This window comes from Triticum dicoccoides, chromosome 4A (genome assembly GCF_002162155.2).
Source record: "Triticum dicoccoides isolate Atlit2015 ecotype Zavitan chromosome 4A, WEW_v2.0, whole genome shotgun sequence".
NCBI classification, from domain to species: domain Eukaryota; kingdom Viridiplantae; phylum Streptophyta; class Magnoliopsida; order Poales; family Poaceae; genus Triticum; species Triticum dicoccoides.
Window position 1 is genome coordinate 187,610,139 of NC_041386.1, and position 26,295 is coordinate 187,636,433.

The following is a 26,295-nucleotide window of genomic DNA, read 5'->3' on the forward strand; positions in this document are numbered from 1 at the left end:
GGCATACATTTCATGAAGCATTTGTTTCACAATCCTTTGTGTTGTTAAAATGCATAGATGAATAAACAAACGCAAATAAATTATGGAAATACGAATATCAAGGGCAGATATCCTTCAGTTATTATTGAATTTTCTGCTATCTAAATGGGACTACTCTTTCAGGTTTGACATTGTTACATTTCGACGGTCCCAGGAGTCAGCAGCTAGACATGAAGAAATGCAGCAAAAGACAGGATTAGTAGAGGCTATTATTGTTGAGATCCAGGACAGAGACAAAATCGGGGGTTCTTACTTGCACTCTGATGCAATATGCTGCACGCCTGAGCTTGACAAGGAGAAGTCCTGTAAAGTAGGTGAAGTTATTATACGGCCAAATCCTGATAATCCAGACTGGCCAAAAAGAATTCAGACATTCTTTGATGGTAAAAACGAAGAAACTACCATGGGAACACAGAGCGTCTCTATAAACAAAACAGGGATGTACTATCTCTACTTTATGTTCTGTGATCCTCAACTCCGGGGATTGAAGATTACAGGCAGGACAGTTTGGCGGAATCCTCATGGTTATATCCCTGGAAAAATGGCCCCGATGATGACATTTTTTGGTTTCATGTCACTTGCGTATCTTGCACTTGGGCTTCTATGGTTTCTTCAGTTTGTGAGATGTTGGAAGGATATTTTGCAGCTGCATTACCATATAACAGCTGTTATTGCACTTGGTATGTGCGAAATGGCTTTCTGGTACTTTGAGTATGCTAACTTCAATTCAACTGGGACCAGACCTATGGGCATAACCTTGTGGGCGGTTACATTTACTGCTGTGAAGAAGACCGTGTCTCGCGTTCTTCTTTTAGTAGTTTCAATGGGCTATGGTGTTGTTCGACCCACATTGGGTGGGATTACATACAGAGTTGCTGCTCTTGCTATCATCTATTTTACTGCCTCAGAAGCCCTTGAACTTGTTGAAAATCTGGGAAACATCAATGACTTCTCTGGCAAAACGAGATTATTTCTAGTGTTACCTGTTGCCATACTTGATGCTACCTTCATCATCTGGATATTTTCATCCCTCTCTAGAACTCTAGAGAAACTGCAGGTAGCTGCCTCACTTTCTTGCTAGTCTAAGTAAAAAATATGTTCTAGTTGGATGGGTCCACCATGCTATTATTATGAAGCATGCTTCTCTAAACTGTGTTTTTTCCGTACATCAACATAGCATTTTTTTTGGTATTTCTGAATGGCGATACAAGGGCTCGTGCTACAGCTGTTTACATTCTAGCAAAAGCTGTAGCTAGTTGTATCTTATGCTAAGCATCCAACTTATGCTCCACTGTGGCCATGTCTTTCAACAATCAGTATCTGTGTTGCATGTTATTGAGTTCACATGAGGTGAACATGCCACTCCAAAAAATTGGGTTTATCACCCAACTTGTTTGGGTCCAGGATAAAGTTGGTTGCTCTGCTCTAATACCTATACTGCCTAAAAACAAGTCGATTAATTTATTGTCTATTCTTTCATTTAATATCCTTTTATCATATAGTTTATGTACTAACCTTTCTCTGATTACATGACAGCTGCGGAGAAGCATGGCGAAACTTGAATTGTATCGGAAGTTTACAAATTCTCTAGCTATGTCAGTGGTTATCTCAATTGCTTGGATTGGCTATGAGGTATGTGTTAGGATTCTATCGTTGCAATTTGGGAAAGTAGCCACAAATGGAAAATGAATAAACTGTTAGCATGCAGACTTGTCATACGATCACTAAACATCAATTATTTCATGCAAATTGTTGGAGAACATAGAAGCAAATGCCAAATCAACTTTTTTTCCCTTGTCCGCCTCCTATATGATATTGACTCATGGAGTTGTTTGCCTCTTGGGAATGAGTGATCACCTTTATGCAGGTTCTGTTTCTAAGTATGATTTGACTTATTTGTTTGGTTTTGAATCAGCTATATTTCAATGCAACCGATCCATTGAGTGAGCTTTGGCGAAGGGCTTGGGTCATCCCTGCCTTCTGGAATGTCCTCTCATATGTCCTTCTTGCCATCATATGCGCCCTTTGGTCACCATCTCGTAATCCAACAGGGTATTCCCTCTGCTATGAAGTTCACCGTCTTCTCATTTGAGTATAATTGTTCATTTGGGTTTGCATGTACACAATGTAGTTCATTCAGCTTGAGCACTATTTAAGTCTCTAACTGTCACTATGTTGACTAAGCTGTCAATAACATTATTGTGCAAGGTTCATATCTGTTATGTTCTAACTCAGTCCTGGATTTGTCTCTTTTTGAGACAGTTCATATTGTTGACTAAGCTGTCAAGAACATTATTGTGGAAGGTTTTTATTTATGCCCGGCTGATATGTTGTAACCATCAACACTTCCACGATATTCTGAAGAGATGATTTAACCCTGTTTTTTCTTCTATACATATGTTATTACAAACATGTGCCATACTTATCCAACAATACAATCAGTGCATTTCTAAAACTATTACTCCATTTTCCACGATATTGGTCACCACTGTTATATACTCCCTCCGTTCCTAAATACAAGTCTTTTTAGATATTCCAATGGGGACTACGTATGGAGCAAAATGAGTGAATCTATACTCTAAAATATGTCTACATAATCCGTATGTAGTCCTTATTGAAAACTCTAAAAAAACTTATATTTAGGAACGGAGGGAGTATATTCTAACTCACGTTATGACTTCTAAAACGAATGTATTTACAGTTCCTTCAACATGTTCACTATTTAACATTAGTTGATCACATTGTCTGTAAAAACCCTTATACCTATAGCTTAGCTTAGGTACGGTTGAAAGAATGACTTGTTTCGCATAGAGTTGTTAGTATGAACCATGTGCACAGATTTAACTTTGTTTTTTTGTGACCTTCTTGCTGTGTACAGATTTGCATATTCAGAGGAGACAGGTGATGAGGCTGACGAGGAAGGACTCTCTCTTGTAGGCAGTGCTGTTAAAGGGACAGGAGATATTGTGAACATGCATGTGTTTACTGAGGATAAACGTGCATGAGAAGTTATTGACTTAGTGCAGCTGTACTCCTTGTGGAATACTATGGAATGTAATCTTGTGTTATCCAAGCATGCAGATAGCACTTTTGACTTTGAGCGCCGGAGGCAACTGCCTCGCAAATATGGTTGGATAACAAGTTAGTACATAGCATAGTGAATTTGGATTAGTTGACTCTAGGTCAGGATTAGGGCTCATAATATTCATGGTCCTAAGCTGTAGCTTTTGACTTGAAACTTTCTGCTACGTTTCCCTTCCACTCTAAGCGAGCTCACACCCATCTTCACTTCTTTTTTTGTTTTTGTCTTTTTGCGAATCATCTTCACATGCTTTATCTACATTCTTCTTCTACCCTCCCTCTATCTGTTTGTTTATACTTAAGAGAATATGCTATTCCGTAGCGAGCTAGCATTTGCTTGTCATTTTTCTCAGATCCACATTATATGCATAGTGGGAGGCATTCCTCTTTGACATGCTTCAGTCAGCTTAGCCCTGGGTTGCTATAGAGCAGCTATAGAATGGAACTTCATGTTTATTTACTCCAGCAAAGAGCTACAGACCTGTTTCACAATTGTCTGCTCCCCCTTCTGCGAGAAAAGTTTTCTGTGTTTTTGTCTTTGCATGGAAGTTTTTAGATAAAATTATGTTGTAGTTCAGTTCCTGTGGTTTGAGTCATAGTCGAGGCAGTTTTTGCAAAACATTTAGCATAAACACGACGACCATTGTGAAGTTTTTGAATAATGTGAGACTCATTTATTTAACTCGTTATCAATGAAGTAGTAGCACAGGGCCCCAAATTTTACCGGCCCGGCCCTGAGTAGCATGCTAACCAATTCCATTGTGCCCAATTGCAGTGAAGTACCGTACCGTTTCCCTCTGGATTCATGGATAGCTGACATCTGCTGAAGCTTGCGTGCGATTCCAATGTGTAGGTGGTGACTTTGTGTTGAAGGATTTGACTTCCACATGATTTTACCCGTCCAATGATGACTACCCGATACAAAGAAGTTGGCGAAATATACTAGAGTTTGAGAGCATGGAGTGTGGCTTACTGCAGTTGTTGTGGTTGGCGTGTAGACTTGTACAGTAGATTGGTAGAAGCCTACCCTGTCAAACGCTTGACTGCATCGCTCCCGTTCTGCATGGATCGAAATGGTGTTGCGGCAGTTCCTTGTGTATTTATCATATGTACGCTTATAGAATGAACTAGCAACTATATAATCATATATGTTGATGATTTTGCCTTCTTGTTTTTGGCCTTGAAGATATTTATTAAGCTACTACTACCTTCGTCCTGGTTTATTTGTCTCCTTAGTCTTTTGTGCCAGACTTTGACCATAGATTTAACTAAGAGAATAATATGTCATCAAAAGTTATATTGTTGGATTTGTATTTGAACATAGTTTCTAGTGATATTATTTTTTATTACATGCATTAGCATTTTGTTAGTTAAATATAAGATCAAAATTTAGCATTAAATGAAAAGAGGACCAATAAATCAAGGCGGAGGCGGTATTATGATTTGTGGAAGGTCTAATTGAAATATTCCGTGCAGGTCAACGCATAGAATCTAATGCTTTCGTTTCAGAATTTTTATACATTTTCCTGGATGTTTTCTCTTTCCTTTTTTCCTTTTTACCTCCATTTCACTGATATTCTAGGCTAAGCTGGGCTGCCGCATCCACGAGCATTTCATGTACAGACAGTTAGAGCATCTACAGCGGCCTCCTGGACGTGCCCGGTTGGAAAAAAATGACGAACCCCTTGTATTATCTGTTCTGTTCCTAAACCCTCATATTGAAATAAAATGTAAATATAGGAAGGATACAAGTCTCGCGTGCTGAAACAAATGTAAATATAGAGAGGATATAAGGGCTCGCGGACGCATCCGGATGTCGGTCCCTGATGTAGGATGTGGCCCACCCCGGACCCCTTTTCTCTTTTCTTTATTTTTTTGTCTCTTCATCTTCATCAATCATACGCAATTTTTTTTAACAGAAAAATCACATATAAATGAGCGGACATATAAAAAACAAAATAAGGAGCATGTCTGCATACACATGACACTGACCGGGGGTGTCCACACACTGTTAGGGGATGCGATTTGCTAAGTCTAGTTGTAAATGCTTTTATACCCATTGGAGGTTAGGGTCTCAGGTGAGAGAGGCGGCTGACATGCGAGGGTTAGGCCAACTCCAACACGCCGACCCATTTGGTCTGCCTGTGTCCATTTGGGTACGCACGGCCAAAAACCACGGCCCAACACGCCGACGACAGGGTTCCATGCTGGCGGTGCCGCAGTCTGACCGCGCGGGGGCGGCCGAGATTCGCAACCGCCGTGCTAACCTCCTGCCGGAGCTATACCGCCACCCTGGCTACGCGACGGATTTGACGTATTGGGACGCGTGGTACGCCACCGAGCACGACGTGCGCGTCGGGGGAGCTTCGGGGGTGCGGCCATCACTCCACCACCGTCGATGATGGTGAAGGACCAGGAGTAGCAGGACGCCTACATCGCGACCCTCGAGGACGCCACATGGGCGCTTGCGAAGTCCGAGCGTAAGGAACTGCCAGGTGGTCTGGCCTTGTGCAGGCACTGACGGAGCCGGCAGCCGGCATGGAGGCCAAGGCACCCCCACCGCCACCAGCACTGCCCTGCACCCGAGCCTGCTTATGCGGGCTATTCTCTGGAGTGGAGGCTATTGGTGGGGCAAACATGGTCATTACGAGCACGGTGCCGGTGTCCATGTCGTGCGCTCTTGTGTGGTTGGCCCGAGCGACGAGGGCGAGCGACATTTGTACGAGGCTGAGTCGCGGGCGTTGGCGGCCGAGTGGGAGGAGGTGGAGTGCCGGTTGCAGTCCGAGCGGCAGACGACGGAGCTTGCAGCCTTCCAGTAGACGTTCCCCTAGGCGCAGGCACCAGCGTACGCCGACCTCACCAATAAGGACGCCGCCGCCTAGATGCACGAACGCCTAGATCCGCCGACCCAACAGATGTTTTATTTTAATGTCTTTATTTTTATTTTTATTTAACATATGAAATGCACTTTCAACCCCTGTTTTGTTCTTTTAATGTGTCGGCCCGCGTTGGGCGCACCTACGGGTTGCCAGACAAAACCGGACAGCGGCGTCCATCTGATCAATCCAAACGAACAAAAACAAATAAAAGGCAGATCAATTTTGCGTCTATTTGGAACAGCGCCTTGGAGTTGGCCTTCAGAGTTTTGGTTCCTCCGCTCCCACCGGCCGAATTTTAGAATGCCTCCCTCGGCATTAGTGCCCTCTGACTCTGAGGTGTCGTAGGCTTCGATTTGGACTTTGGATGGAGTTGTGAGGCGTGTGATGTTTGCCACCGGCAGGCTCCTCCTTCACTGATGGAGCTCTCGACGGTCAAGGACCTTGCCGTCACAGCCAAAGCGTGTTCATCGGTCTCAGAACTAGACAGCCAGGTGGCTTAAGCAGCTTCAAAAACCTCAAAAATAGTACTTTGCGTCAAAAACAGATTAGGGGGCCAATAATCAGCAAGGCAAGCAAAAGCACACAAAAAAACACTCTTCGTCAGGGCAATTCAGCAATAAACCACAAAAAAAAGATATAATGAAATTTCCAATGTTGGACTCAAATTTCTGAAGTTCTGGATCTCACTAGGAAAATTTATCCTGTACCCTTTTAAAGCATAAAATTCCAACCAGGCACACCACTAAGCTACCTAAAACCTCAACGAGGGGGAAGAAAAGGGAAATGGTTAACATATCGTCAGGTAATACAAAAGATTTGGCAAAGTGCAAAAAGAATCTGTATCTATGTACCTCTTTATTTCCTCCTAGACACAACTCTATCTTAAATTACAGAGTATATATCATTCCCCCCTTATCTGTACATTTGTCATCTGATTCATCACTAGTCCCCACCCCCCAAGGATGAAGCTGTTTGATGCCTCGCCGTACAGTTAGTTCTTCGCAACTGCCGCTTCAGTGCATTTTTCAGCCTCTTCTACAGCCAGAATCTCTTGTCCTTGCTAACTTGTGTCCTCATGTATAATCTAGGGCAGTAATTTCACAAAACAACAGGCAGAACCGGCAGGTCAGCACTAGTCCACAATGAAAACTTGCACGCTATGCTACAGGAAGAACAATATCAAATACAGTATAAAAATGCAAGTCACAGACTGGGATGTTTGTGCCTAAAAAATTACTGGAAATAGTTGCTGAATAGCTGAAACTGCAGCTCGTGTGATTTTTCAATCTCATCCTACAGAAACACTGCTAGCTCATGATTGCTTCTTATGATCTACTACAAAGTCATAAATGCATAACTTGACTGCAGTTAAGTAATGCAAATTGTGCTCTTGCGTGTGTCTAAAAACATGATAGTAGAATAAACTAAATAATAATCATATGGCAGTCGTGAATAAAACTCACCTTTTTTTAACAAAAGACCAGCTCAACAAATGAATCAACACAGTTCCCAAACTGGGTGACGAACTAACTGCATGAAACCATTGTTGTTAGCTGATATCACTTTCAGGCCTTGATCGCAACTGTTGAGGCAGCTTCTTTAACAACTCAGCTTCTCTTGCTATTTGAATATCAGATGGCCAGAAGGTCTCATATATTACTTTGCAAAGAAACCGAGGAAGCAACCCCAAGACTATTATAAGGCAAACACTAAGCCAGTAAGTTCTTGAAGCAGCCATATTGTATAGTGTCCTGCCAAATATAAGATTCTTAGGCTTGTCACCTTTGGACAATAAATAAGAGGGATCAAGAGAGCAAATCAGTGAAAACTTACCCGTAATTAGGGAATATAGGTATAGAATCTATTAACACCATGCACAAAAACGTTGCAGCTATAGAGCCCCATATGGCGAGATGGGTTATAAGCACCCAACGTTGAATGTCCATGGCCAGATGAATATTGACCAGTATAACCACCGCAATTGTCCATAAACTTCCCATGCTCCATATGTCCATCGTACTGATATTGTATGTGAAGAAAGGTACATAGAAAAGGACAAGGCTTTGCCACAAGGTATCTAGCATTGTGATCCAGAAGAGTGTCATATTGTAGCCCTCATTTCGAAGCCCTGCCTCATATAGTCTCGGATAATAAAGAAGAGTATTGTGACTCAAGTCCTTGTCTAGAATACCAACCACTACTGTGGGAACTGATGTGTAGATAAGGGAATAGAAAACACTACTCCAATCTGTTAGCGCAAGCGTTGCGGAATATGCAGTGTGCAAGATATACCTACATCAAATCATTAAAACATTAGATCAACCTGCATTACAAGATGCCAAAAAAGGCCAAAAGGGGCAGGAGGATGATGCTTCTGTATATTCTTACATTTGAATAGTCACTAGATGACACAGGTATACTTAGCTTACAGCATAGGAGAAAAGCATAGAGGAGGGGATATGTACCAGAAGAGCATTAGCACAAAGACAGCATTCCGATAGAAGTTGTAGAGAATCATGTATGCCATACGTTGATAATTCCAGTGCCCATGTACAAGAAGCAATCTCTTCAAAAAGCGGAACTGCCCCATAGCAAAATCTGAAGCCATCACCGCTTGACGACCTTCTTGACCACATATACCAACACCAACATCAGCCATCTGTATCATTGAAACATCATTTGCCCCTGCAAATAGAAAACAAGATTAGAAAAACCAAACTGTCAATATGAACGTGAGCAGAGGCCAAATAGTAGGAAACAGTTAGCGTGTCTCCAAGGTGACAAAAAAAATTGACTAGTTTGATGTACAGCGAAAACAGAAATTGGCATCAACCTAGAGTATCGTATTATTTTATCTCAATTGCAACTGACAGAAATGATTTGTGGCTCTGTACTAATTGTCGGGTTAAGCTGACTGGGTGTTTGTTATTGTATAAATCCGTATAAACTCTTACCAGTGTATAGCTGAATTGCACTCTTTACAGATATGCAATGCACGAGATGATGGCCAGGATACAACAACAAAAAAAAAACATTCAAACACCTAAGATACAAAACGTAGGTGCAACCATGTGTTACCGGTATTCGCACTATCATTCAGCTGGTGATGTAATAAAATAAAATACTTTTAGCACCAACACTCATGATGTGGTTCAACTATAGGAGGAAAACTAAAAAGAAACAAATCACCAAAAAGTTGGCATTCTAGTTCAAGCAAGTTATCATCACTAGTAATTTGCACTACATATTTTACCATTGGACAAGCCAATTGATACAGAAGACTAAGATAAAAAATATGCTCACTAACAACATAGCAACATGAATCGGATACAGAATCTCACCATCACCGATTGCCAAGGTCATGTCACTCGTCCTGCTTTTAATCAGATCGACGATTCCAGCCTTTTGCAGAGGAGCAACACGGCAGCAGATGACAACTTTACAGGAGGTTGCCAAGTCAAATAACTGTCAAACAGAAAGTTGGCAAATATGAAATTATTGCTTAAGTATGACCGGTATTTTTGTACGTCAACTTGTATTAGTTACATGTGCAGCCATGGTGTGTGCACTAAAATAGCAACTAATATTGCTGAACTAAAGCTATTGACTATATGTTTGACCAATTGAAACAGAACACAAAGATATGTATTATTATTATTAATAGATAAACAGAATATGATCACAAACCTCTGATTCAAGATCTTTCTCTAGAATATACACAAGGGAGTTCCCATCAATTATCAGTGCTAACTCAGCATCATCAAAATTTGGTGATTCCTCGATGTTTACTGACTTGTCATTAGCAATAACCCCAGTCAACTGGAAGTTTTGTATTCCACTTTCAGATGCTTGACCATTAGAGGACCTTAATTTTGAAACATCGCTGTTGTGCAGATCTTCCACATCTTGCTTTCCAAGGTCAGCCGACTTGATTCCAAATTTGGCTTTAGCGTCAGCTAGAAGGCTCCTGCATTCAATCTCGGAGGAACCATTTATGATAATTGAATGCATACCTTGAGTTAATAATCGACATGATAAACCAATCGATATAGCAGTTTCTTGCTTATCCCCTGTGAGAACCCAGACCTTGATTCCAGCCTGACGGAGGGACTCAATGGCCTCAGGCACACCATCCTGCAACTTATCTTCAATTCCAGTTGCACCCAGAAGAGTCAAATCACACTCTACAAGGGCTGCCGCCTGACGGAGCTTTGCCGATCTCTCTGTCATGGAGGTGCTAGCTTCTTCGTACCTTTCCTGCCATTCACTGAATTCTTCATTGCTCAGGTACTTCGAACCAATTACTAAGGTTCGTAGACCCTCTGAGGAATAACTTGACAAATGATTTTCTGTAGTTTCTATAGTTTTGGCGTGCAAAGAATCAAAAAGTCCATCATGGTTCCTGGTCCTCAAAATACTAAGCATTGAAGTATCAGCACCCTTGACAAGAACTTTCACAGTGTCGTCTGGAAATCTTACAACAACAGACATTCTTTTTCTCACACTATCAAATTCATGCAGACCAAGAACATCCAACCTGTTTGTGACAATGAAATTGTTCCGTGAAATACATGTAGAAGATTGTCAACAGGTACAAAATGCATTTCATGGTCAACTCGGGAAGAAATTAAAGGTAGCTTAAATGTTCTCATAAAACAAAGAATGTTCTAGTATTTACCTTATCCTCTCGCCCTGAACATCTATAACAATGTGGCCAGTTGTTCTTTCAACAAGCTTGTATCCGTAAGCAGAAGCTGCAATTACTAAGGCCTGCTCATCAGGTGATTCGCCCTGGTAATCAATTGCACCAACCTCACTTACTTCATTGGTCAAATCGGGAGAACCTCCTGTGCTAACTGGAATGACAGTATTGCATGCAGCCAAAGTAAGGAAAAAATCATGGGCTGCGAGTCTTTCCTCCCCAAACAATGGTTGTTTCAGAAGTGCCAAGAGTAGTGCATCAACATTGATTTCTGACTTGGGCTTCCTGTCATGTTGGCTCGATGACTCTGTAGAAGGATAGAAACTTAATCATTTATAGGTACACGATCAAATACCAGCTGTACTTGTGTCTTTACTAGTTTCAAAATTCCATTTTCGTTCATCGGAACTAGAAACTTGAACTTTCACTACTTTGAGCTAATTAAATTAAGTACAACGGGTAGTAATTCAGCCTGGAGAAAGGTGGGTCTAGTTGCACGTGCCAATCGATCACCAATCATCTAGGTTTTTATTATTACTATAGGAATGAAAGAGTGATCTAAAACAGAAAAAAAGAGCTGCAAAATAGATTTATAGAGAAAAAGTAGTTAACTTGCCTGCAATGGTTATTTCATGTGATGAGTCACTAGTGACCTGCAAGGAGCTCCCATAATTCCTCCCATAGATGCTCGCTTGCTGAAATTCCATCTTATTTTGAGTCAAGGTACCTGTTTTGTCAGAAAATATATACCGTATTTGGCCTAGGTCTTCATTGATATTCAATGACCGGCACTGAAATCTTGAACCTGAACTACTGTCATACATCCGAGTATCTCCAATCATGAAGTATGACTGCCCCACTCTAACTAGCTCCATGGTGATGTATAATGATATTGGTATCATTATCTGAAAGATAATCACAGAACTCAAGAAGGAGAAAAATATCTCCAATGCAAGGCCATAGAACTCAAAATCCTTTCTGTTTTCCCTGCCAAAGGTGAAGTACTTTCTCCTGTAGTATGGTAGTGCGTCAAGGTTTTTAGTATTTTTAAATAACCATACACCCATCCCTGTAGCAACAACTGAGCATGTGATCAAGAGGAAAGCTGATAACCAAAGGGTTTCCCTGTTCATGTAACTCTCTAGATTGCTGCTCTTTGAACGAGATATTGTACTGTTTAACATAGCTTTTGTCTCCTGGCCAGCATAGACGACGACCCCGATAATCCATTCTGTGTTTTTGAGCTGGCACCCACGCAATACAATGTTAGATTGGCCAAGCGGAATCCTCTGATTATTCAGCTCCATGGTAGCTGTAAACTCATAGATATTTCTGTTAGGCTGCTCACATTTGATCAACCCCAAATATGAGCTGTGGCTTATCATGGTAACAGTTTCCTGGCGAGCATACCTTGTTTTCAGGTTTGACTCGCCATCCAAATTCATTGTTTGGATGTAAGCTATACCATTTGGATCACTTGTACCCAGCAGGACCATATCACATGGCATTGTTTCATTGGAATGAATTTTGACAACCTCCCCCACACAAATGTGTTTCCATTTTTTTGACCGAAAATCACCATGTTGAAGAACAAGTGCCTCTCGGTTATTTTCATTCCTGTCAGATCTGTGACGACGCCAGTCTTCATAACCATCTTTTATAGCAGTCACAAACAACACAAAAAGTAGCGGGAACAATGAAGCAGTCCTTCCAAACACAGCTAAAGGAGGTAGCTGGTTAAGAGCAGCAATAACTAGGAAGTATACATAAGCCAGCCGATGGAACTGGATGAAGAGGTTCTTAGGCAGGAAAGTAATCAAAGTATACTTGCTTGTCCGAATCTCATTTCCTGTAAATTCATATCGGTCGTTTGTTCTGCAGGGATCATTGATGTAAATTAGCCTTGGGTCATGCTCTTGCTCAGATGAAAACAGGTCTTCAAAATGTGAGCTCTTGTTCCTGCCCCTCGGGGGTCGATTTGGTTTCTCCTGGGAGGAAGATACTACTCCGACCTCTAGGGATGATGGAGAGCGCTGCATCTCCATTACACCACCCCAAGAAATCTTCCGCTGCCTCTCCTTCTGAGAGCATTCCACCGAGAGACGATGGAAGAAATGCGAATCAGCAGACTGGAAACGCTCTGCCACCCTGCTCACATCAGACTCCTCCGGACAATGCCTTGGTATGGCATCCCCTTCATCCGCAAAATTAACAGAAGCAGTATCGCAATCCTCATACACTGAGGAAGAGCATGAATCAGCACGGCAGAGGCAGTTCAATGAGCCCACCGATGGCCGAGCAGGAGCCGTATGCTTTGAAGGCGAGTCTGCACTTCCGGATGATGACAGGAGCAAGGGGTCAACGGTACTCATATATAACTGCCGTGTCCCGGCCCATGCATCACCCCAGTAAGCAACCAAGTTACCAGAAGGGCAAGTTCACACCGGACTTCAGCACACCATGTGCCGCACACATCTCATACTTGACGATTCTGCACCATGGACACCTCCAAGACCACAGATTTCTTCAGTCAGCCTGCTGAAGAAAAGAGAGAGTTGGAGCAGCTCATGATTATTGTGAGATCGACAGCTGAAAAAAGAATTGGAGCATGATAAAACAAGCTAATATTACTGAAAGCTGGATTAAACATTTCAACGAGCTTGACTTGAATGCAGGTAACTAACTTAAAATAGAGCAGCTAAATTAGCACGAACTAAACTTCATTAAACCCCACAAAAAGCATGGCACCGCTTGCCCCCTCAACAACTAATACGAAACAGAACAGACTTTGGTCGCGGAGCTAGTAAATCCCTCACTCAAACTCCTTAATCTCTGAGCTATGCCTCGAAGCTGGATCAAACAATCAACGCCGCTTCCAGCAAAAAAAAATATCCAAAAAAACACAAGAAAAAAAGATCTCAGATCGTGCCAAAGGGAGACAGCCGGGGGACCAGACAGAAACAGGACACGCACCAAAAAGGAGGCCTCCGGATCGGACCAAGCCAATGCCGAGCTGAAAGGCTCGGCCCTCGCGGCGCGGGTTGCGGGGCGGCGGATCCGCGGCGCGCTTCCGCGGATCTGACGGCGGCGGCGGCGACGGCGGAAGCGGGGAGCTTCCGCGGTCGGATCCGGCGGCGGTCCGCCTAGGGGCTGAAGCCGCCGACGGCGAGGAGCAGGAGGAGGATGAGATGGAGGAGACGGCGGGGGTGTGTGGTGTGGGAACTCTTTTTTCCTTTTTTTCTTTTTCGGCGCTCGCTGGCTGGCTGGCGAGATCGGGGAGGAGAGGAGGAGAAGGTGGTACGGCGCGTAGGCGTAGGCGTAGTGGTAGACGGGTGGAGGAGCGCGAATTATTCGCCCAATCTACCTCTCATTTCTACGTACGATTGTGTACATTGCATTTCTCGGGTATTCCCGTTCTGCCCCTGGGTGGGTTCTTGTTTGGCGGTTAAAATCTCAAGCTGCTCAACCGTTTTCATCTGAACCCATTTTCAGAAATTCTAAAAAAAAACAATTTTCCGAAAACAACTCGCTTTTACCGTATAATTAGATCAACTCCATCGTACGACCCCAAACGGACGTCCGCTTTGCCCAGATTCGATCCGTTTGGATAGGGCAATGGGGTCGTGTCCCGTCCTGTCCTGGGATGCGGCGACCGTGCGTCCAGCGTGCGGTCGCATCCTTTGGCCCCATCATGTCCGCCACGGCCAAAAATGCCCATATTTACATATCAAAACAAGTTTGCACGTCCAAATATTAATTGTCTGAAAATAAAAATAGTTTTACAACTCAATCGGATGTCTGTAATAAAATAGTTTTACAACCAAATCGAAATTGTCTTGAATGAACATGATGAACCAATACATCTATTGGTTGACAATGTGACTCCACGGCGTGTTCAACCAAGTCATTTTGAAGATTCAAATGAGTGTGCCAATCACGCAGTTCATGATGAAATTGGACAAACTGTTCAAATGTGGCCGGTTCTTGGTGCAGGGGCTCAATATTTTCACCTTGATAATCAAATCCTTGGTCGAAGATCATGTCATCACGCTCGTCCTCAACGATCATATTGTGCATGATCACACAAGCAGTCATCACCTCTCAAAACTTCCCTTCATCCCATGTCAGTGCAGGGTTTCGAACGATACCCCATCGGGATTGAAGCACACCAAAAGCACGTTCCACATCCTTTCTAGTACTCTCTTGCATTTGGGCAAATCTCTTTCACTTCTCACCTTGGGGGTTTGATGTTTTCATAAAAGTTGACCACTGAGGATATATACCATCAACTAGATAGTATCCCTTGTTGTATTGGTGGTCGTTGATCTCAAAGTTGACAGATGGGGAGTGGCCTTCTGCAAGCCTTGCGAAGACTGGAGAACGCTGCAACACGTTGATATCATTGTGAGAACCTGTCGTAACGAAGAAAGAATGTCATATCCAAAGATCCTGCGAAGCCACCGCTTCTAATATGACAGTGCACGCTTTGACATGCCCCCTGTACTGGTCGTGCCAAGCAAATAGACAGTTCTTCCACTCCTAATGCATACAATCGATACTGCCAAGCATGCCTGGAAAGCCTCTAGCTGCGTTGGTCGACAACAATCTCTCTCTATTAGCGGCACTTGGCTGCCTCAAGTACTCAGGGACAAACACTGCCACCACGGCCTTGCAGAACTTGTACAGTGACAGCAGACATGTGGACTCACTCATACGCACATACTCATCCACCAGATCACCTGAAATTCCATATGCAAGCATGCGGATGGTCGCGGTGCATTTCTGGTAAGAGGAGAATCCAAGCTTGCCAAGGGCATCCGTCTTGCACTCGAAGTATGGGTCATGAGCAACCACTCCCTCTCGGATACGATTGAACACATGCCTTGCCATACGAAAACGGCGACAGAATTTATCCGGCTTGAAGAGCGGGGTGTTCGCAAAGTAATCGGCATAGAGCAGGGGGTGGCCTCTCTCCCTGTTGCAGTTCAGGTTGGGAGCACGGCCAGGGAGTGACCCCCTGTACCGAGGAAACTGTTGTTCAATGTGGTCGTGAACGACAAATGCAGCCACCACAAGATCTTCACCATCCGACGACGAATCATCCGATGAATAAATGAAGTGGTGGAAGAAAAATTCATCTCCACTGTCCATACCTTTATGGGCAAAGTGTCAAACACCTTGCGGTCGTGGTGGCAAAGAGGCCGCGATGATCACCTCGATGCAGCGGGGGTGGTTGGCGGCCTGCTACTGGCCGCTCTGAAGCACTCGTCGGAAGCTGTCGTGGCTGACGATGACATGTACCTAGGGTAGGATCATAGGCCTAACCTGGATGCCTTACCCAAATTCACTGCCCTAGAGTCAAGGACATTCAAGATATAACAGAAGAAACCGACTGAGATCACCAAGGGATGCAATCCACTCGACCTCAAACCTCACTCGGTAACCCCAATTCCATTCGACCCAAAATGAAGTCACTCGGCCATACAAGAAATCACTCGGAATACAGGAGGCCTAAAGTCACTCAGGATGGCAACGATCAGGCATTCAATCTATAGTCTTAAAGACCATTTATAGCTCTTTATAGCTGACGTTACCAATAACGTCCAGTCTTAATGTACATTGAACCATGTGTAACGTGGGATGGCTGGGGTCCTAGCGCACTCTATATAAGCCACCCCCTTCCTCTGGCACAAGGGTTCACACCCCCTGTGACTCTCACGCATAGTCCAGTCGACCAGCCTCCAGGCACCGAGACGTAGGGCTGTTACTTCCTCCGAGAAGGACCTGAACTCGTAAACCTTGCGTGCACAATCTCGCCGTAGCTAAGTTCTTGCCTCCTCTTACATACCCCCTATATTATTGTCAGACTTACTCCCACAACAGTTGGCGCCCACCGTGGGGCAGGTGTCTTAGCGACTTCTGGTGAGGTTGCAATTTTCCCGATCCTCGTCATCATGGTTTCCGACGGTGGTCTAGCTTTGGGCCGCGAGATCCGTCTCGGCGTGCTCGTTTTCATCGCCGATGACTCCGCCTGGCTCCAGGAGGCCCCCCTCGACGTCGAGGCCCTTCCCGTCCACGGGGCGGCGCATTTTCCGCGTGAGTGCCTGTGGTGTCCTCCTACGACAGCCGTCGACCCAGTATCGGTCAGCTCCCACAACATCTTCGCTCGCCGTCACACGCGGTCTAATCGACCGCGGCTTCAGTGGTGGGTGAAGCATGCGGTGGCCGGTCAGTTGGCCACCCCTCAAGTCGCGGCAATCAAGCCCGACGAATTTCTCTACAGACTATTCGACATGTCGACTAGTTCCGCCAAGACTCTGCCCGAGTGCGACAACAGTGACCCTGCGGCAGAAGTCCTGATGGTCAACACGCCGCGCAGCCCTCTTGGTTTCCGTCGTGGTGGCGGCGGCGATGGCGATGGGGGCTCGGTGCATGGTCACGAGGAATATCTTCCCGAAGCCCTCACGTCGCAGCAGAGGGATGAGCTGCACCGTCGCAACATGGAGGCACTCCACACTCCCATCATCGAAGAGACCTCCGAGGCTCGGGCCTTGGAGGCCGCGTGCCTGGCCACTTTGGCCGAGCGCGCATGTCTGGAGAACCTTCAACATTCACTTGACGAGCGCGCTCGGTGACAAATCCCTGAATCCAGTCGACGGCAACGACAGTTGTTCCTGCCTGAACCTCAGGTATACTACACTCTGATCCAGAATCTTACAGCTGCAGCCCGTATAGCAGAGTCGATCCATCCATCCCAATCAGAAGCTGAAAGAGGTTTGATGCAGATCCGAGCACTGCTCTGGGCAGCAGGAGAGCAAAACACAATCGTTCCTAGGTCGCGCAACAGGATCCACAACAGGTCTGTGGTGGCGGACACAGTATAGTCGGCTCACAACCCAAGATCGCCTCTGCGGCATGAGGGTCGTGGGCACCGCCAGGAATAATATGTGGGTCGGAACCATGAGCAGTATGATCATCGGCTCGGTCGAGATGACCGTCGTCGAGTGCCTACGCCTCCTCCAAGAGGCGGATCATACGTGCCCCGGCGGTATGATGACAGACGCCCGTATAGCGATGAGCGAAGGGTCCCTGTCGACCCAAGAGAGCCCGGGTTTGATGCACGGTCAATTCTTGTTCAAGGTCTAGTTGACAGAAACCGAGCACACAGAGAAGGACTAGACAGAGATTGTCCGACTGGTAGCAGAGTGCATGTCTCAGGGCCTGAGTGTTTTAGCAGAGCCATCAGGGTTGCTGAGATTCCCCCCAACTTCAGGTTGGCGACTGGAGTAAGCAAGCTCACCGGTGAGTTGAAGCCTGACACTTGCCTAGAGGATTACCGAGTGGCTGTGCAGATTGGCGGCGGCAATGATGATGTGTCCATGAAGCACCTCCCCCTAATGCTGGAAGGTCCAGCCAGAGCTTGGTTGAATCAGTTGACTCCTAGAAGTATCTTCAGTTGGGAAGAGTTGGCCTGAGTTTTTGTCAGGACATTTGAGGACACTTGCAAACCGCCTGCAAGGCTAACTGAAGTACAACATTGTGTTCAGAAACCGAATGAAACTTTGAGGGATTACATCCAGAGATGGACCACTCTTCATCATACAGTGGAAAATGTATCACAACACCAAGCAGTTTGCGCCTTCAAGGAGGGCGTTCGGTACAAAGAGCTTAACCTGAAATTCGGTCGGAAAAGAGATATGACCTTGGCCCGAATGATGGAAATAGCCACTCGGTACGCTAATAGCAAAGAAGAAGACCGACTTTGCAGTGGCAAGAACAAACCAGTCGCCCAGGACACCAGAGGAGGGAATTCTAGTCGGAAGCAGAAGCGCAAAGCCGAACCCGAAGGCCCTGGTAAGGCCGCAGTTGTTACCCAAGGAAAGTTCAAAGGAAAACCCAAGGGGTCGTGGATCCCCAAGAAAGTGAAGGATCAAGCAGGAAATGATGTGCTAGATTTGCCGTGTCATATACACACTAAGAAGGATGAAGAGGGAAACCTGATTTATCCCAAGCATACCACTCGATAGTGTTGACTCCTGATTCAGAGCTTCCGAGTGAATGAAATATGCCCTAGAGGCAATAATAAAGTTATTATTTATTTCCTTATATCATGATAAATGTTTATTATTCATGCTAGAATTGTATTAACCGGAAACATAATACATGTGTGAATACATAGACAAAAACAGAGAGTCACTAGTATGCCTCTACTTGACTAGCTCGTTAATCAAAGATGGTTATGTTTCCTGACCATAGACATGAGTTGTCATTTGATTAACGGGATCACATCATTAGGAGAATGATGTGATTGACTTGACCCATTCCGTTAGCTTAGCACTTGATCATTTAGTTTGTTGCTATTGCTTTCTTCATAACTTATACATGTTCCTATGACTATGAGATTATGCAACTCCCGTTTACCGGAGGAACACTTTGTGTGCTACCAAACGTCACAACGTAACTGGGTGATTATAAAGGTGCTCTACAGGTGTCTCCGAAGGTACTTGTTGGGTTGGCGTATTTCGAGATTAGGATTTGTCACTTCGATTGTCGGAGAGGTATCTCTGGGCCCTCTCGGTAATGCACATCACTCAAGCCTTGCAAGCATTGCAACTAATAAGTTAGTTGCAGGATGATGTATTACGGAACGAGTAAAGAGACTTGCCGGTAACGAGATTGAACTAGGTATTGAGATACCGACGATCGAATCTCGGGCAAGTAACATACCGATGACAAAGGGACCAACGTATGTTGTTATGCGGTCTGACCGATAAAGATCTTCGTAGAATATGTAGGAGCCAATATGAGCATCCAGGTTCCGCTATTGGTTATTGACCGGAGACATGTCTTGGTCATGTCTACATAGTTCTCGAACTCGTAGGGTCCGCACACTTAAAGTTCGGTGACGATCGTAATTAGGGTTTTTGTGTTTTGATGTACCAAAGGTTGTTCGGAGTCCCGGATGTGATCACGGACATGACGAGGAGTATCGAAATGGTCGAGACATAAAGATTGATATATTGGAAGCCTATATTTGGATATCGGAAACGTTCTGGGTGAAATCGGGATTTTACCGGAGTACCGGGGGGTTACCGGAACCCCCCCGGGGGTTATTGGGCCTACATGTGCCATAAGGGAGAAGAGGAGGGCCGTCCAGGGCAGGCCGCGCGCCCCCTCCCCCCTAGTCCGAATAGGACAAGGAAAGGGGAGGCGACGCCCCCCTTTCCTCTTTCTCCCTTCCTCCTTCCTTTTCCAACAAGGCAAGAGGGGGGAGTCCTACTCCCGGTTGGAGTAGGACTCCTCCAGGCGCACCCATAGGGCCGGCCGCACCTCCCCCTCTCCCTCCTTTATATACTGAGGCAAGGGGGCACCCCATGACACACAAGTTGATCCTTGTGATCGTTCCTTAGCCGTGTGCGGTGCCCCCTTCCACCATATTCACCTCGGTCATATCGTAGCGGTGCTTAGGCGAAGCCCTGTGTCGGTAGAACATCATCACCGTCATCACGCCGTCGTGCTGACGAAGCTCTCCCTCAACGTTTTGCTGGATCAGAACTCGAGGGACATCACCGAGTTGAACGTGTGCAGAACTCGGAGGTGCCGTACGTTCGATAATTGGATGGTCGGATCGGGAAGACGTACGACTACTTCCTCTATGTTGTGTCAACACTTCCGTTGCCGGTCTACGAGGGTACGTAGACAACACTCTCCCCTCTCGTTGCAATGCATCACCATGATCTTGCGTGTGCGTAGGATTTTTTTTTTGAAATTACTACGTTCCCCAACAGTGGCATACAAGCCTAGGTTTTATGCGTTGATGTTGTGCACGAGTAGAACACAAGTGAGTTGTGGGCGATATAAGTCATACTTCTTACCAGCATGTCATACTTTGGTTCGGCGGTATTGTTGGATGAAGCGGCCCGGACCGACATTACGCGTACGCTTACGCGAGACTGGTTCTACCGACGTGCTTTGCACACAGGTGGCTGGCGGATGTCAGTTTCTCCAACTTTAATTGAACCAAGTGTGGCTACGTCTGGTCCTTGCGAAGGTTAAAACAACACCAACTTGACAAACTATCGTTGTGGTTTTGATGCGTAGGTAAGAACGGTTCTTGCTAAGCCCGTAGCAGCCACGTAAAACTTGCAACAACAAAGTAGAGGACGTCTAACTTGTTTTTGCAGGGCATGTTGTGATGTGATATGGTCAAGACATGATGCTAAATTTTATTGTATGAGATGATCATGTTTTGTAACCGAGTTATCGGCAACTGGCAGGAGCCATATGGTTGTCGCTTTATTGTATGCAATGTAATTGCGCTGTAATGCTTTACTTTATCACTAAGCGGTAGCGATAGTCGTGGAAGCATAAGATTGGCGAGACGACAACGATGCTACGATGGTGATCAAGGTGTCACGCCGGTGACGATGGTGATCATGAAGGTGCTTCAGAGATGGAGATCACAAGCACAAGATGATGATGGCCATATCATATCACTTATATTGATTGCATGTGATGTTTATCTTTTATGCATCTTATCTTGCTTTGATTGACGGTAGCATTATAAGATGATCCCCCACTAAATTATCAAAGTATAAGTGTTCTCCCTGAGTATGCACCGTTGCGAAAGTTCTTCATGCTGAGACACCACGTGATGATCGGGTGTGATAGGCTCTACGTTCAAATACAATGGGTGCAAAATAGTTGCACACGCGGAATACTCAGGTTTAACTTGACGAGCCTAGCATATAACAGATATGGCCTCGGAACACGGAGACCGAAAGGTCGAGCGTGAATTATATAGTAGATATGATCAACATATTGATGTTCACCATTGATACTACTCCATCTCACGTGATGATCAGACATGGTTTAGTTGATTTGGATCACGTGATCACTTAGAGGATTAGAGGGATATCTTTCTAAGTGGGAGTTCTTAAGTAATATGATTAATTAAACTTAAATTTATCATGAACTTAGTACCTGATAGTATCTTGCTTGTCTATGTTTGATTGTAGATAGATGGCTCGTGCTGTTGTTCCGTTGAATTTTAATGCGTTCCTTGAGAAAGCAAAGTTGAAAGATGATGGTAGCAATTACACGGACTAGGTCTGTAACTTGAGGATTATCCTCATTGCTGCATAGAAGAATTACGTCCTGGAAGCACCGCTAAGTGCCAAGCCTGCTGCAGGAGCGACACCAGATGTTATGAACGTCTGGCAGAGCGAAGCTGATGACTACTCGATAGTTCAGTGTGCCATGCTTTACGGCTTAGAACCGGGTCTTCAACGATGTTTCGAACGTCATGGAGCATATGAGATGTACCAGGAGTTGAAGTTAATATTTCAAGCAAATGCCCGGATTGAGAGATATGAAGTCTCCAATAAGTTCTATAGCTGCAAGATGGAGGAGAATAGTTCTGTCAGTGAACATATACTCAAAATGTCTGGGTATCATAATCACTTGACTCAACTGGGGGTTAATCTTCCTGTTGATAGTGTCATTGACAGAGTTCTTCAATCACTGCCACCAAGCTACAAAAGCTTCGTAATGAACTATAATATGCAAGGGATGAATAAAACTATTCCCGAGCTCTTCGCAATGCTAAAAGCCGCGGAGGTAGAAATCAAGAAGGAGCATCAAGTGTTGATGGTTAATAAGACCACCAGTTTCAAGAAAAAGGGCAAAGGGAAGAAGAAAGGGAACTTCAAGAAGAACAACAAACAAGTTGCTGCTCAGGAGAAGAAACCCAAGTCTGGACCTAAGCCTGAGACTGAGTGCTTCTACTGCAAGCAGACTGGTCACTGGAAGCGGAACTGCCCCAAGTATTTGGCGGATAAGAAGGATGGCAAAGTGAACAAAGGTATATGTGATATACATGTTATTGATGTGTACCTTACTAATGCTCGCAGTAGCACCTGGGTATTTGATACTGGTTCTATTGCTAACATTTGCAACTCGAAACAGGGGCTACGGATTAAGCGAAGACTGGCTAAGGACGAGGTGACGATGCGCGTGGGAAATGGTTCCAAAGTCGATGTGATCGCGGTCGGCATGCTACCTCTACATCTACCTTCGGGATTAGTATTAGACCTAAACAATTGTTATTTGGTGCCAGCGTCGAGCATGAACATTATATCTAGATCTTGTTTGATGCGAGACGGTTATTCATTTAAATCAGAGAATAATGGTTGTTCTATTTATATGAGTAATATCTTTTATGGTCATGCACCCTTGAAGAGTGGTCTATTTTTGATGAATCTTGATAGTAGTGATACACATATTCATAATGTTGAAATCAAAAGATGCAGAGTTGATAATGATAGTGCAACTTATTTGTGGCACTGCCGTTTAGGTCATATCGGTGTAAAGCGCATGAAGAAACTCCATACTGATGGACTTTTGGAACTACTTGATTATGAATCACTTGGTACTTGCGAACCGTGCCTTATGGGTAAGATGACTAAAACGCCGTTCTCCGGTACTATGGAGAAAGAAACGGATTTGTTGGAAATCATACATACAGATGTATGTGGTCCAATGAATGTTGAGGCTCGTGGCGGATATCATTATTTTCTCACCTTCACAGATGATTTAAGCAGATATGGGTATATCTACTTAATGAAACATAAGTCTGGAACATTTGAAAAGTTCAAAGAATTTCAGAGTGAAGTTGAAAATCATCGTAACAAGAAAATAAAGTTTCTACGATCTGATCGTGGAGGAGAATATTTGAGTTACGAGTTTGGTCTACATTTGAGACAATGCGGAATAGTTTCGCAACTCACGCCACCCGGAACAGCACAACGTAATGGTGTGTCCGAACGTCGTAATCGTACTTTATTAGATATGGTGTGATTATGATGTCACTTACTGATTTACCGTTATCATTTTGGGGTTATGCTTTAGAGAGGGCTGCATTCACGTTAAATAGGACACCATCGAAATCCGTTGAGACGACGCTTTATGAACTGTGGTTTGGCAAGAAACCAAAGTTGTCGTTTCTGAAAGTTTGGGGCTGCGATGCTTATGTGAAAAAGCTTCAACCTGATAAGCTAGAACCCAAATCGGAGAAATGTGTCTTCATAGGATACCCAAAGGAGACTGTTGGGTACACCTTCTATCACAGATCCGAAGGCAAAACTTTTGTTGCTAAATTTGGAGTTTTTCTAGAGAAGGAGTTTCTCTCGAAAGAAGTGAGTGGGAGAAAAGTAGAACTTTATGAGGTAACTGTACCTGCTCCCTTATTGGAAAGTAGTACATCACAGAAACCAGTTTCTATGACACCTACACCAATTAGTGATGAAGCTAATGATAATGATCATGAAACTTCAGATCAAGTTACTACCGAACCTCGTAGATCAACCAGAGTAAGATCCGCACCAGAGTGGTACTGTAATCCTGTTCTAGAAGTCATGCTACTAGATCATGATGAACCTACGAACTATGAAGAAGCGATGGTGAGCCCAGATTCCGCAAAATGGCTAGAATCCATGAAATCTGAGATGGGATCCATGTATGAGAACAAAGTGTGGACTTTGGTTGACTTGCCCGTTGATCGGAAAGCAATTGAGAATAAATGGATCTTCAAGAAGAAGACTGACGCTGACGGTAATGTTACTGTCTACAAAGCTCGACTTGTTGCAAAAGGTTTTCGACAAGTTCAAGGGATTGACTACGATGAGACCTTCTCACCCATAGCGATGCTTAAGTCTGTCCGAATCATGTTAGCAATTGCCGCATTTTATGATTATGAAATTTGGCAAATGGATGTCAAAACTGCATTCCTGAATGGATTTCTGAAAGAAGAGTTGTATATGATGCAACCAGAAGGTTTTGTCGATCCAAAGGGAGCTAACAAAGTGTGCAAGCTCCAGCGATCCATTTATGGACCGGTGCAAGCCTCTCAGAGTTGGAATAAACGCTTTGATAGTGTGATCAAAGCATTTGGTTTTGTACAGACTTTTGGAGAAGCCTGTATTTACAAGAAAGTGAGTGGGAGCTCTGTAGCATTTCTAATATTATATGTGGATGACATATTATTGATTGGAAATGATATAGAATTTCTGGATAGCATAAAGGGATACTTGAATAAGAGTTTTTCAATGAAAGACCTCGGTGAAGCTGCTTACATATTGGGCATTAAGATCTATAGAGATAAATCAAGACGCTTAATTGGACTTTCACAAAGCACATAGCTTGACAAGGTTTTGAAGAAGTTCAAAATGGATCAAGCAAAGAAAGGGTTCTTGCCTGTGTTACAAGGTGTGAAGTTGAGTAAGACTCAATGTCCGACCACCACAGAAGATAGAGAGAAAATGAAAGATGTTCCCTATGCTTCAGCCATAGGCTCTATCATGTATGCAACGCTGTGTACCAGACCTGATGTGTGCCTTGCTATAATTCTAGCAGGGAGGTACCAAAGTAATCCAGGAGTGGATCACTGGACAGCGGTCAAGAACATCCTGAAATACCTGAAAAGGACTAAGGATATGTTTCTCGTATATGGAGGTGACAAAGAGCTCATCGTAAGTGGTTACGTTGATGCAAGCTTTGACACTAATCCGGACGATTCTAAATCGCAAACCGGATACGTGTTTTTACTGAACGGTGGAGCTGTTAGTTGGTGCAGTTCTAAACAAAGCGTCGTGGCGGGATCTACATGTGAAGCGGAGTACATAGCTGCTTTGGAAGCAGCAAATGAAGGAGTCCGAATGAAGGAGTTCATATCCGATCTAGGTGTCATACCTAGTGCATCGGGTCCAATGAAAATCTTTTGTGACAATACTGGTGCAGTTGCCTTGGCGAAGGAATCCAGATTTCACAAGAGAACCAAACACATCATGAGACGCTTCAATTCCATTCGGGATTTAGTCCAAGTGGGAGACATAGAAATTTGCAAGATACATACGGATCTGAATGTTGCAGACCCGCTGACTAAGCCTCTTCCACGAGCAAAACATGATAAGCACCAAGGCTCCATGGGTGTTAGAATCATTATTGTGTAATCTAGATTATTGACTCTAGTGCAAGTGGGAGACTGAAGGAAATATGCCCTAGAGGCAATAATAAAGTTATTATTTATTTCCTTATATCATGATAAATGTTTATTATTCATGCTAGAATTGTATTAACCGTAAACATAATACATGTGTGAATACATAGACAAAAACAGAGAGTCACTAGTATGCCTCTACTTGACTAGCTCGTTAATCAAAGATGGTTATGTTTCCTAACCATAGACATGAGTTGTCATTTGATTAATGGGATCACATCATTAGGAGAATGATGTGATTGACTTGACCCATTCCGTTAGCTTAGCACTTGATCGTTTAGTTTGTTGCTATTGCTTTCTTCATAATTTATACATGTTCCTATGACTATGAGATTATGCAACTCCCGTTTACCGGAGGAACACTTTGTGTGCTACCAAATGTCACAACGTAACTGGGTGATTATAAAGGTGCTCTACAGGTGTCTCCGAAGGTATTTGTTGGATTGGCGTATTTCGAGATTAGGATTTGTCACTCCGATTGTCGGAGAGGTATCTCTGGGCCCTCTCGGTAATGCACATCACTCAAGCCTTGCAAGCAT

The 26,295-nt window shown here is 44.2% G+C and overlaps 2 protein-coding genes across 3 annotated transcripts in view; one reads left to right on the forward strand and one right to left on the reverse strand.

Annotated features, from left to right (window-relative positions):
• LOC119285610 (transmembrane protein 87B-like) overlaps positions 1–3,653 on the forward strand; it is a 4,984-nt gene extending 1,331 nt beyond the window's left edge. The window contains exons 2-5 of the mRNA XM_037564933.1: positions 163–1,096; positions 1,576–1,671; positions 1,955–2,091; positions 2,918–3,653. Of these exons, the coding sequence (XP_037420830.1) occupies positions 163–1,096; positions 1,576–1,671; positions 1,955–2,091; positions 2,918–3,044 (1,294 nt within the window). The 3' untranslated portion in view covers positions 3,045–3,653. The remainder of the gene's footprint in view (positions 1–162; positions 1,097–1,575; positions 1,672–1,954; positions 2,092–2,917) is intronic.
• A 2,981-nt stretch (positions 3,654–6,634) lies between these two features.
• Positions 6,635–14,023, reverse strand: LOC119285611 (phospholipid-transporting ATPase 1-like). Of its 2 annotated transcripts, none has more exons than XM_037564935.1 (9): positions 13,675–14,023; positions 11,318–13,236; positions 10,678–11,008; positions 9,687–10,536; positions 9,341–9,464; positions 8,465–8,684; positions 7,833–8,291; positions 7,463–7,750; positions 6,635–7,083 (listed from the first exon to the last, which is right to left on the reverse strand). In XM_037564935.1, exons 2-8 carry the CDS (start codon positions 13,071–13,073, stop codon positions 7,549–7,551), a joined length of 3,942 nt encoding a protein of 1,313 aa, XP_037420832.1. In that variant the 5' UTR covers positions 13,074–13,236; positions 13,675–14,023; the 3' UTR covers positions 6,635–7,083; positions 7,463–7,548. The 2 variants fall into 2 exon arrangements, with proteins under 2 accessions (XP_037420832.1, XP_037420831.1); XM_037564934.1 differs by having other exon boundaries at positions 11,318–13,239.
• Positions 14,024–26,295: the final 12,272 nt, after the last annotated feature.

Coding starts and splice junctions, on each gene's coding strand:
- LOC119285611 (XM_037564935.1), bottom strand. CDS start 13,073: ATGAGTACCGTTGACCCCTTGCTCCTGTCATCATCCGGAAGTGCAGAC. Junction 10,537..10,677: donor GTTCAGGGCGAGAGGATAAG/GTAAATACTAGA, acceptor TGTCACAAACAG/GTTGGATGTTCTTGGTCTGC. Junction 8,685..9,340: donor GACCTTGGCAATCGGTGATG/GTGAGATTCTGT, acceptor TTCTATTTGCAG/GGGCAAATGATGTTTCAATG.